General features: G+C 42.9%; 1 protein-coding gene across 1 annotated transcript in view; it reads right to left on the reverse strand.

The window, feature by feature from the left end:
- Positions 1-3,642: 3,642 nt before the first annotated feature.
- The window catches only part of qkib (QKI, KH domain containing, RNA binding b), a 20,978-nt gene continuing 12,346 nt past the window's right edge, over positions 3,643-12,274 (reverse strand). The window contains exons 3-5 of the mRNA XM_087174345.1: positions 11,245-11,411; positions 9,000-9,087; positions 3,643-8,527 (exon numbers count right to left, since the gene is read on the reverse strand). Coding sequence (XP_087030471.1) covers positions 8,130-8,527; positions 9,000-9,087; positions 11,245-11,411 — 653 coding nt within the window. The 3' untranslated portion in view covers positions 3,643-8,129. The remainder of the gene's footprint in view (positions 8,528-8,999; positions 9,088-11,244; positions 11,412-12,274) is intronic.

A 12,274-nucleotide genomic window follows, 5' to 3' on the forward strand; every position in this document is an offset into this window, starting at 1 on the left:
CTTCTCCACCATCTGTGTCTCCACTGTCATTCAGGACCTGAACGAGAGCAGGTCTGAGGTCTCAGGGTAAATACTGAACTCAGACGGACTTCAACATACTTTTAATCTTATAAATATCATAAATATATATAATTATAAATATTTACCATTAACTGACAATCCTGTGATGATGCAGAATCCTGTGTTCACCTTCCTCAGTGTTGTTGATCTTACCTGGCTCATGTAGTTGACGCACAGGAGGAGAGGCGGGAACTAAAACGCACATTCACATTCACTGTTACATTCACAGCTACACGGCTAACTGCTAACTAGCTAGCTAAGTCTCTGCTCCTGTCTCCAGCGTCACCGCTCTCTCTCTCTCTCTTTCTCGCCCGCTACGCACACGACCTACGTACCGATCTATTCGCAAAAAGTAGCCGCTCTACTCCTGTGACAATATTCAGTCTCAAATTTACAGCAGATCTCACACAGAGATGAAGAATCAGTGCGATTAGCTCGTTTACCTGCTACTGCTGCCTCTTAACGGTTAAAACGTTTCCACACACGTCTGCGCATGCGTATAATGCTGCGATATCATAACTGATCTCAGAACAGTAGGAGAAGAGTCAAGCTCACTCTGGCGATCGGGGGGTTATCCTCGATGCGCAAGATGCAAACCGCCAAAAAAAGAAAATGCCCACAAAAATGACAGAAATTATAGATACAACGGCCGGAAGTCAAGCTAGTTTCTGAGACAATATAAGCCAATCAAAGTGTTCCACATTAAAGCCACACCCCCTTTTTCTGCAAGAATGGCCGACCGTGAGGAGAGGAGGAATAATAGAGCACATTTTAATCTAGCACTTATATTGTTAAAGTACATCATTTGTGATTGAAATAAACACAAGATGTTATATTTTTTTATATTATTGTCAAAATATCGTATGAAAGATTTATAGCTTTTATAGCTTTTATAGCTTTTATAGCTTTTTCTATTTTCACAAGCATCCGTCCATCTGAAGGTCGAGGGATCTGAATGTCACCAGTAGGAAAATAAAAAGGGAAATACCGTTCTAATTAGATTTTCTAATGATACAATCATCTTACAATGCAACTTATTATGGACACACAATATTCAGATGGTGTGGCTTTGAACACAATTCTGGAAATACTTAAGAAACTGTCAGGAGGCACAACAGTGTGGCTGGTGTTGAAGGACTTGTTGTTTTGTCACCTTGTTGACAGAGGTAAAATACAGTCATGAAACTTTACATGTGTTTAGTGTTTTTATCAGGGTTTAATTATCAGGACACAATAATGTAGGAAAACGAATGAAAAACCAGATATTTTTACTAAAAATGTTGATAAAAACATAATCTGCGTCTTACAAAACTTAATTTGGTGCGTCAAGGAAAATCCCCATTCTGGACAATAAAGTTCCATTCAAAACAAAACTGCAGTCCAACATTCAGATGATCAACAGGAAATAAAGGCACCTCTGATTTATTCACACAAATTTTTAGGAATTTCAAATAAAAAGTTGTTTTGGTCTGAGAACTACAGAAGCTGAGAGCGGCCATGCTGCTAGTCATTTATGAAACACATGTTCACTTTGTTACTGAGGGTTAGATATGTTTCTGTTCTTTCCAGTGAGATAAGTATATGACGTGCGATTACTGTTTGATGACAATATTCATTTATCAAGACTATTTAATCTCGTCGTCTGTAAATATAATGAAATTAATTTGATATTGAGATAATGAGGTAATTCATTTGTGATGTTGGGATAAATGACAGAAACATATTATGGCCACTCTGGGCTCCTGTAGCGAACACCTTTTGTGTGTGTGTGTGTGTGTGTGTGTGTGTGTGATATAAAGGCTGTTTGGTCGTCATTTCACTTTACGTCACTCAAATACATAAAAAGTAAACACTGTAGAAAAATATACATTTCATCTCTGCGTCAATAATCGCATGACATCATAAAAAACAACGGCTGATATCAGCTCATATCGTTTACTGTTATTCACGTCAGTAAACACAAGAACAGTAGAGAAGTAAAGATGGCTTCACCTCCTTCGGAACAGTTTACTTTCCTTATGATTCGTCCTGGACCACGAAGGAGAATCAGGAAAGAAAATCAAGAGAATTCAAGTCAAAACCCTTTAAAAATGTTGCGATACTCTCTTCTTTGATTTTCAAATATTAAAGAACAAAAACAGAGACAGATGCCGTCTCATGTTCCTCAGACTAAACTGATAAGAAGCAGGTCGTCTCGTTAAAGATGCTGTCACCTCCCTCAGACAATCATGTGATGGAGTTCGGTCTGTTCGTCCTCCAGCAGCAGCTGATGAACTGATGATCTCCCACTTCACTCTGTCGTCACGGTTCCTCGTCCCTCCCTGCAGCCTCTTCCTCAGTTCATGCTCTTCTTCTGTCACTCTCCATCCATCCACCAGATGTTTTTCCCACCTGTCCCAGCTCACCTGACAGACCACACCCACTCACATACCTGTGCCCCCATTTCCTCACCTGTTCTCTCAGTATTTATACCAGCCCCTCATCATCACTGTTACCCTCCATGCTGTTCATGCTCCTGCCCTTGTCACCTGCCTGTTACCTGTTCCTTTACCTGTCCGCTTCCTCTCTGAAGTCACTGCACTGCAGCTTTCCGTCTGCTTGTGTTTCCATCCTGCTGCCTCCAGCTCATACTGCCAGGCTTCAGCCAGACTTCAGCCAGACTTCAGCCAACGTTGAAACAAAAACAATTCAAGAACTTTGTTTCATTCTCTCACATGAAAAATAGTTTTTTTGAAACTCCACAGACACCCAGCCTGAACCAGTTCTGATGGTGGAGGGTGGTGCTCCATGATTGGTGGGGGTGGGTGAGTGGAGGGTGTCAGACCTTCCTTATTGCTTTGCAGTGATTCAGTGTAGGTCTGCAGTGATGCTCAGTCCTTTGTGTGTGTGTGTGTGTGTGTGTGTGTGTGTGTGTGTGTGTGTGTGTTTTATTGCAGAAACCAGAGAAGCAGCAGCAGAGGGCGAGCGACCAGCAGACAGCAGGGTCATCTCTGGATGAGGACAAGGTCAGAGGTCAGAGGGTTAGTGGGCGGTGGCTGGGTCGATGTTAGGAAACAGAACAGGAAGAGAACAGAAGAAAGAGGAGGTTAGTCTCAGCATGATGATTTCATGACCTTTGATTATTGTAACAACAATGACTGAAGATCCAGTCGGTCCACCTCAGAAACCCAGTCTGGACCCAGTCTGGACCCAGTCTGGACATATTTCAGACCAGCTGCAGGTTTATTCCTTCATGTGTTTTAACAATTTGTTTTCACTGATCATCTGCTCTGGGTTCAGGTTTAGGAGGAGGATCTAGGCTGGTTTACAGACTCTAATCTGGAGATATGAGGTGTCATATGTCTTATGTCTGACTGTTATCAACTTAATTTAAATACACTCAGTCGAACTAACAGTTAGCAGCAGGCCGTGGTTAGCAGCAGTTAACAGCTACACATCTGGACGTGAACATGAATCTGAAGAAGCAGCAGGTGATGAAGGTGAACATGGATGAAGATGAAGGAAATCGGAGAGAGCACCAGGTGAAAATAAAAATGTTCAAAACGAGGACAGTGGGATTAAGATTTAAAGCCAAAAACAGAGTTTTACTCTTTTTACTCAATAATAGTTTTTATTGCCTTTTCAAGAAGATTCATTTCTATTTACAACAAACATGGAAATCTTTGCTGTGACGACACAAAGCAACACTACAACAGAAGGTTTGATGCTAACAGTGCTAACAGTGCTAACAGCTCTCAGTTTAAAGACTCTACCATTCATAGAAACTTGCATATAAACAGGAAGCTCCCGTCTTTTATATAAAGCCCTAAAATAGATTCAAAAATAGAAAAACATTTCTATAAAGCTGCTACACGTCTTCGTCCTACAAACAGCCCTCTAATGGAGTCCTCTGCAAAACACAAGTCAAATATTATATTTCATATACGTTCCTGCTTTATACTTTTCATATATATTTATATATGTTTATATATATTTTAACAAGCCACAAGTAACACTACTCTCTTTGCAACAACAAAACAAATAAAAGACAGAAAAACATAAAAAAAAATGTCTCAAGTGGAAAACTGTTTCCTAAAATTCATTCACTCTTCATCTTCGCGTCCATGAAGTGACCTGAAGCTGCTCGGGTCAAAACATTTGTTCTCTTTAAATCATCGTCTTTGAGGTTTGTCGGAGGTTTTCAGTTGTCTGCTGTGTTGACGGCGACACCGCCATCACAGCCAGACACCAGCAAACACGCAGGTTTACCGGTGGTACCTGAATGCAACCCACCCGCAGACCGACAGCGCCCGACCCGACCCAACCCGACGGCGTCACAGATCCCGCCCACTCGGGTTTTGACCAGCAGGCGGGTTCGAGTGTGTCGAGTTTATAAACCTGTTAATGTGGCGGACGAGTCGGACGTCTCCACGGCGGGTTCACACCAGGACTCTGTGCAATTTCATCAGATTTGTTTCATTAATTCAGTCAGTGTTACCTATCCGTTACTGTTTGGATCAATAGAGATTACAGTTTGATCGTTTTAGTAACAAAACCCCAGAAAAACACGATTCTTCTGATTCTTTACAGGATTTTAGCCTCTAAGACTTTTACATCGCTCTGGTTTAAACTGGAAAAACAAATTTCTGCTGATGGACAGTGACATCACACGAGTAAATTTTTTTGTTTAAATATTATAACTTTGTTTCCCCAAATATGGCGATTCATCCAGAAGTTGAATCGATGGAAACTTGACTTGCTGTAGATACTTGAAGACGTTTGACCTCTAACCCAAGAGGTTTCTGAAGCCTGAAAACATCTAAAGTATCTAACAACAAGTCCAGTTGTCCGAGTTTAACCTTTATTATTCTGATTGAGGGCTGGATTCTCAGTTTTTGTAAAAACTTTTATTGTTGAAATCAATGTGCTGTGTATTAATATTTAATGTAAAACTCTGATCATCAGCAGAAACGTCAGATTCCGCATCAAACCTCGACTCTTTTTCATCTAATCTGATCTCAGCACAGACGTTTTCTCAGACGACTTCAGAGTCTGAAAATTAGGACGGATGAAAAGGTTTTTACAGGTCGGTCGGTGCTGAGAAACCTTCAGGTCCAGTCACCACTCTGCAGTTTGAAAATCCAAATTCAAAGTGGAAAAGAAAACTGAGTTCATTCATGACAAAAAGTCAAACTGATATTTTTCTAGACTTGGTTTGTGCACACAGATAAATTATCGAACACTGTTAGCTAACGTCACATTAACGGCTGAGAACTTTTAGTATAACATTCAGTCCTGTTCCTCCGGTTCTCCGTCTCCCCCAGAGTCCAATGTTTAGTGTAAACTCAGGTCTGGCCCAGGATTAGCCTAGCTTAGCGCAAAGACTGAAAGCAGGTGGAAACTGTTAGCGTAGCTTCATCAAAAGATTGAAAAAAAGTAAGAGAGCATAATGATAAATGTTGAATTTTCAGAAACTGATTACTAAAAAATGTGAGGTTGTGGTGAGAGAGCTTATATCAACAGTGCCTCATATTAAGCTAACATTAGCTTGCTAATGTTTTCCCAATTTTATTGCACCTGTTTTACACAATTAATCATTCTGACTGTGCTGTTTTAAGTTACACCTGAATGTCCCAGTAGAGGCTAACAGTTTCCCTCTGCTTCCAGTCTTTGTGCTAAGCTAAGCTAAACCAGTCTTTGATACAGAGATGAAACTGAAACATCTTCAGGAGGAGCCAGAGAACAAAGTGGATTTATTAAAAATGTTTATGTTTTTAATACTTATCATCATCGCTTCTGTTTAATGAGTCCATTATTTATCATCAACGTCACGGTGAATCCATAAAGTCTTCAAGATAACGGAGCAGGAAGTCATTTTAAACATGGTTCTAACAAACTGCTGCGACGTACAAACAGAACATTTAGCTTGTGTTGGTGATCCTGACCATCACACATCAGGACTGCATTTCCCAGAAACCACCTGTTCTGTTACCTGTGGGGCGTTTTCACACCTTGTCTGATAAAATTTCAGATGATTACCAGCCATGACAGCAGGAATTGTTTCCACCTTGTGAGTCTTTGTGTGTTTGGGCACGTGTGTTGCGAGATACTGCAAGATACAATCACAACAATTTACAGGTGTGTAGTTGGGATCAAAATGAAGGCGGAGTTTTAAAAATGGGTGTGGTCTGACCACTGGAGACAAAGATTGATTGACATCAACATAGAAAAACTGGCTGTGAAAACGCCTCACACAGACACCAGCTGAGGCAAAGCCGTGGATTGTGGGAAAGGCAGGTGAGAATTCAGGGGGCGGGGCCTGAGGGGTGAGGGGCGGACTAACCTCAGTCTGCGGTCGCCACCCTTCGGTAAGGGCGGACGCGCAGCTCATGTCTCCGAACTTTAGCGGCCACCGCACCTAGACCACATCGCAAACACCACAAACCGTCATGGAGGACATGGAGTCACCTATCCACAGCGTCACTTAACAGTTCATACAGGTACGCACAGGTATGTCAACACATCATCACAGCTACACAGAGAGAAAATCATTAGAAATACGATTAAGGCACAAACTGAGACAGGTTCAGGTTACAGGTGAGATCTGACAGGTTCTCAGGTGATTTAAACAACAGACAAGGCTGCGCTGTGATGTCATCATGAGGAAAACGCCCCTTTCAGGTGCTGAAGTTTGATTCGTTATCACAGTCTTTTCTTATGACAGAGGATAAGGGCCACAATTAAGAAAAAACACTAAAATTTAGAGAATAAAGTAACAATATAACGAGAAAAACTGTTGTAATCCTCCCACAAAAAAGCTGTAATATTAAAAAAAATAATTTTGTTAGGAACAGTTTTATAATGTTTCAACAAAAATCTTGTAATAATTCAAGAATAAAGTCATAATTTTACAGATTGTAGCCTGATATTTTCTTTGAGAAAAATATCATAATAATTCATTAATAATATTTTTCTTGTAATAATATTTATTGACTATTTGAAATATCACAACTTTTCTATTGTAATTTGTTTTTTATATTTACATTTTTCTTAACATTTCAACTTTATTGCTAAAATATTATATATATTTGCATATTATTATGACTCAACGTCTTTTTTCCCAGCTGTGGCCCTGAGTCCATTGTATTTTCTAGATCACGACATTGACCAGTAAGATTTCTGTCAGTGAAGTGATTTAAAATCAAGAACATAAGTGGTTTTGAATACATAATACTTAATGTCCTGTGTTGGTCGTCTGGTTAGAGCTGCTCTTTGTTCACTCTGAATTGCTTTTATTGTTAATTATTAATTAATCTCAGGTCTAAAAAAATCAAACATCAGACCCGTGTTGTTTGCAGCACTGAAACGTGAGTGAGCATCGTCAGGATCGTCCGTCGTTAAACTGTTAAATCAATCTGAAAACCTCGTCTAGCATCAGAACATGGAGGCGTGTTGGTGGCGTGTTGGACGGGTGTTGAGGGTGTGTTTAATGTGTGTTGAAAACGAGTTAGAGGTGTGTTTGAGGCGTGTTGATAACGTGTGGAAGGTGTACTGAAGGCGTGTTGGAGGCGTGTTGAGGGTGTGTTGGCTTCAGTTCACTGTCTCAGTTACAGATTACAGGCGTTGCATGTTTCAGTGCAGGAAGCTGCAGTCACGTGATGCATCGTTTCCAGTTGTATCGTCAGTTCGTTAAATAAAACTGTGAGGTTCAGTCTACGCGACACGTCGACAGTAGTACAAACATCTTAAAGAACACAGTCGTACCTGAACGCCTCGTTCACAGTAAACGTAACATTAAAAAGATGCTGGAGAAACAGCGCAGCGCCACCCTGTGGACAACCACTGAATTTAAATAATGAACTGTCCACTCTGTCCATCATGTCTCAGTATCAGGACACTGTGGAGTTATTATATTTAAGGTGCCCCCCCCCCCTCCCCTCCCTGTTTGGGTGAAGACCTCCAGTTTACTGTTGATGACTCAGTCCAGCAGGGGGCACTGCAGGTTTTCAGCTGTGAACGAGGCGTGTTTGTGTGTGTGTGTGTGTGTGTGTGTGTGTTGTGTTTGTTGTAGAGGAGCACTTGTTTTCTCTCTAGGAGGTGTGTCTGAGGAGCAGCGTGGGGGCGGGGCTCCACTGGCCATGGGGGTGGTGATGAGGTGTGGGGGAGCAGTCGCAGGAGCAGGGGGGGGCGGGCTTACCTAACACCCCGCCAGAGTCCAGGGGGTATTCCAAGATGGAGGCCGGCGCTGCCAGAGCGTACGGGTAGTCGTACGGTGTCGCATAGATCAGACCGGACTCAGGCCCCGCCCCCTGCATCAGAGCCGGCGTCCCATTGGGCAGCACCGTCTGAATCTGACGAATCAGAGGCATAAGGGCGGGGCCTGTGGGGGCAGGTGTACGAAGGGTGGTGGGCGGGGCCAAGACGGGAGCAGGGCCAGAGAGGACACGAGGAGCCTGAGTGGAAGCTGCAAGAGAGAAGGCAAGGGAGGCTGGGGGGAAGGGGATGGGGGGGGGGGCATAGGGGTAGGGGCGGAGAGGTGGAGTTAGACTCTCTGATTGGTCAGTCTCTCTCTGATTGATCAGACGCTCTCTGATTGGTCAGTCTCTCTCTCTGATTGGTCAGTCTCTCTCTCTCTCTCTCTGATTGGTCAGTCTCTCTCTCTCTCTGATTGGTCAGACTCTCTCTGATTGGTCAGTCTCTCTCTCTCTCTGATTGGTCAGACTCTCTCTGATTGGTCAGTCTCTCTCTCTCTCTGATTGGTCAGTCTCTCTCTCTCTCTGATTGGTCAGACTCTCTCTGATTGGTCAGTCTCTCTCTCTCTCTGATTGGTCAGTCTCTCTCTCTCTCTGATTGGTCAGACTCTCTCTGATTGGTCAGTCTCTCTCTCTCTCTGATTGGTCAGTCTCTCTCTCTGATTGGTCAGTCTCTCTCTCTCTCTGATTGGTCGGTCAGTCTCTTACAGGGTTTGATGTTAGCGTCTCTGTACGTCCCGTTCAGGATCGCTAACTCCATCAGCTGCATCTTCTTCAGACTGTCCTCCCCCTCCGCCTGAAACACAGACACAACCATAAACAACGGAATCACAAACACGTACACAACATGGACGCCTGTGTTGTCTCCCCGTATCGTCTCCTCCGCGGCTGCAGTTTAATTTAAGGTGCTTGTGTTGATCATCTGTCATTCTGATCGCGATCAAAAACAAGCAGCAGGTTTATTTCACACTGCTACGAATGAAAAGATTCTGCATTCACCTGGTTCACGAGTGTCGTCATGTTGCTGTTTATATCTGGCTCTGCAGTGTTCTGGTTCAGGGCCCACAATAAACAAAGAGAGTAATAATAGTGACAGGTGAAGCCACAGGGGGCGCCACAGACAAACTGACACCAACTCATGATCAATGAGAGAGGAACAATGGCTTGGACAGGAAACAGGAAGTCCTGTTATATAACAGTGTGTGTTTATATTCTCCTGCAGCGTTTCAGCTTCCTGACACTATGGGACAACAGGAAGTCTGTCTGTCCTCACACCTTTTCTGAGGAGGCTCTGACCACAGGGGGCGCTGTGGGGTAGAGTCTATGCTCTTATAGCACAAGATCACTGAAACATCCTGTAATATACCTGTAAACACATGCAATACACCTGTAATACACCTGTAAACACAGGTAATACACCTGTAATACACCTGTAAACACATGCAATACACCTGTAATACACCTGTAAACACAGGTAATACACCTGTAATAGTCTGCAGCTTCTAAAAGCAGAGAACAGTAAATATCTGTAACAGCTGCAGGAAAATTAAAGTACAACAAAAATGTACAAATACCTGAAAACGTAGTGTCAAATTTACAGCTGACAAAGTGTTGTCGATGATTACCTGTCCAGTTTTAACACCTGTCGTAAACTCACTAAAGAGCTCATTAACTAATTAGATAATTTACTTATTTCCTCCAGTCAAATTACAAAACAAGCTCTCAACAACTTCTGAACTCCAACATGACACCAACTTTCCTGTCCAACTTCCTGTCAGATTTGAAGTACACACACACACACACACACACACACACACACACACACACACACACACACACACACACACACACACACACACACATCACATGATCAGACTCTCTTCCTCTTTTTCTGGCTGAGCGATGGTTTTCCTGCCTCCCATTGGTCGGACAAAATCAAGGAAGTGAAAGCGGGGGAAGTGAGGATCAGCAGAATCACTGCACTTCCTGTCTCACCGTCAGACACACACACACACACACACACACACACACACACACTCTCTGTAGCTTGATTCAGACAGAGTTAATATCACAGGAGTGGGTAATAAAATATATCCCGTCCTCTTTCAAATTAAAAGCTGTCACTCTGGACAACTTTATAGCTGCTGACAAACAACGAGCCTCTTGCAGAAACATTTTTATATTCTCCACTCAGACTGATTCAGAGTCAGATTTATCGAGCGCTCTTCACTGGTAACTCTGGTTTCAGCCTGACGAACATCACCTGCAGGTGAACCTTCGTTAGCTTTCTTCAGTCACAGAACAGTCACTGTGAAATGTGAAGGCGGCTGTTCTGATGTGTTTAATTCAGAAAGAGTGAAAAGAGGAAGTGAACACTGCTGCAGGTCAGCAGACAGAAACAGAGCCGATAGAACAGAGTCAGAACAAGAGGACAATATTAGTAACACAGCTGCTAACGACATGTGTTACCACATCAGATCTGTGAGAGAAATTAAGACCGTGAGGTTAGAAAATAAAATAAAAAGATATTTCACTGTCTGATGTTAAAACAGAGGATGATACTGTCCTGACTTCACAAGGGAGCAGGTAACACTGAAACCAGCCTGAGGTGTAAATATAATCCTGATGGATTTATTATCTCCATTAACATATCAAGACTCAGCATCCTTCAGCCATCACATGATTCATGTGCTTCCTCAAACCCACAGTGATATCAGCTCTGTTTCAACACAGCTGATGCCACACACACACACACACACACACACACACACACACACACATCCCACCGGGACAGGAAAAGTTTTAAAAGATCAGGAACAGCAGGTGGAGGCAGGTGAGTCAACAGGTGAGAACACACAGAGAGGCTTAATTTCTTCTCTATAGTAGAAATATCACCGGTACTATCTAACAACCACACACACATATAACAGAGGTCAGAGGTCAGGCAACTCACGGCGGGCACCAGCAGCTTGTTGACTTCCTCCACGGCTCGTTTGAGTTTGATCTCAGCTCTGTTCTGAGCGTCCTCCACCGTGATGAGGACGTGAAGATCCTCGTTCAGGTGCTCCCAGTTCGGCTTCCCTCGATTCTGCTCCTCCTGCACACACAGGTAGAGACAGACAGGTGATGTTTAGATGTGAGCTAAATGCATTCTGGGAGTTGTAGTGTAAATTTTTCCTTCAGTTGTTTATTAATAATCATCATTTATAAATCACAGTGAACAGGGAGGGTTGACAGACACAGAAATGGCTGATTGGATCTTTCCTTCCTGGACTACCGAAATAACTGCTCCCACTCGACAGCTGAAGGTCTGACAGCAGCATTTAGAGGTGACTTCATTTCATCCAATAGAATCACTGAGATCAGTGGATCCACTCGCAGGGTGAAGTAAAGTCCTCAAACAGTTTCACCTTTGTGAAGTTTGACATGTGAACTTCCACCACCGATGAATAACAAACTGTCTATTACAAAAGAAAAATACACATCACAACCAGGACTGATCAACACACAACATCTTGTTCCTACAAGTGTACAAAACAAGACAAGAGACAAACCTGACGAACCACAACTCGTACCAACATTCAAAACATTCATTTACAATACTTCAAAGGGTGTTGCTGTCACCTAAGGGACGGTTACTAACGTGACGGTTACTAAAGTGAGCGCTACTAAAGTGACCGCTACTAACGTGACCGCTACTAACGTGACCGTTACTAAAGTCAGCGCTACTAAAGTGACCGCTACTAACGTGACCGTTACTAAAGTGACCGTTACTAAAGTGACCGCTACTAACGTGACCGCAACTAAAGTGACCGCTACTAACGTGACCGTTACTAAAGTGACCGCTACTAACGTGACCGCAACTAAAGTGACCGCTACTAACGTGACCGTTACTAAAGTGAGCGCTACTAAGTGAGCGCTACTAAGTGACCGCTACTAACGTGACCGCTACTAAAGTGACCGCTACTAACGTGACCGTTACT

This window comes from Seriola lalandi, unplaced genomic scaffold, assembly GCF_002814215.2.
Source record: "Seriola lalandi dorsalis isolate HSWRI2012SDOR001 ecotype SW California unplaced genomic scaffold, Sedor1 jcf7180002054342, whole genome shotgun sequence".
Taxonomy (NCBI): Eukaryota; Metazoa; Chordata; class Actinopteri; order Carangiformes; family Carangidae; genus Seriola; species Seriola lalandi.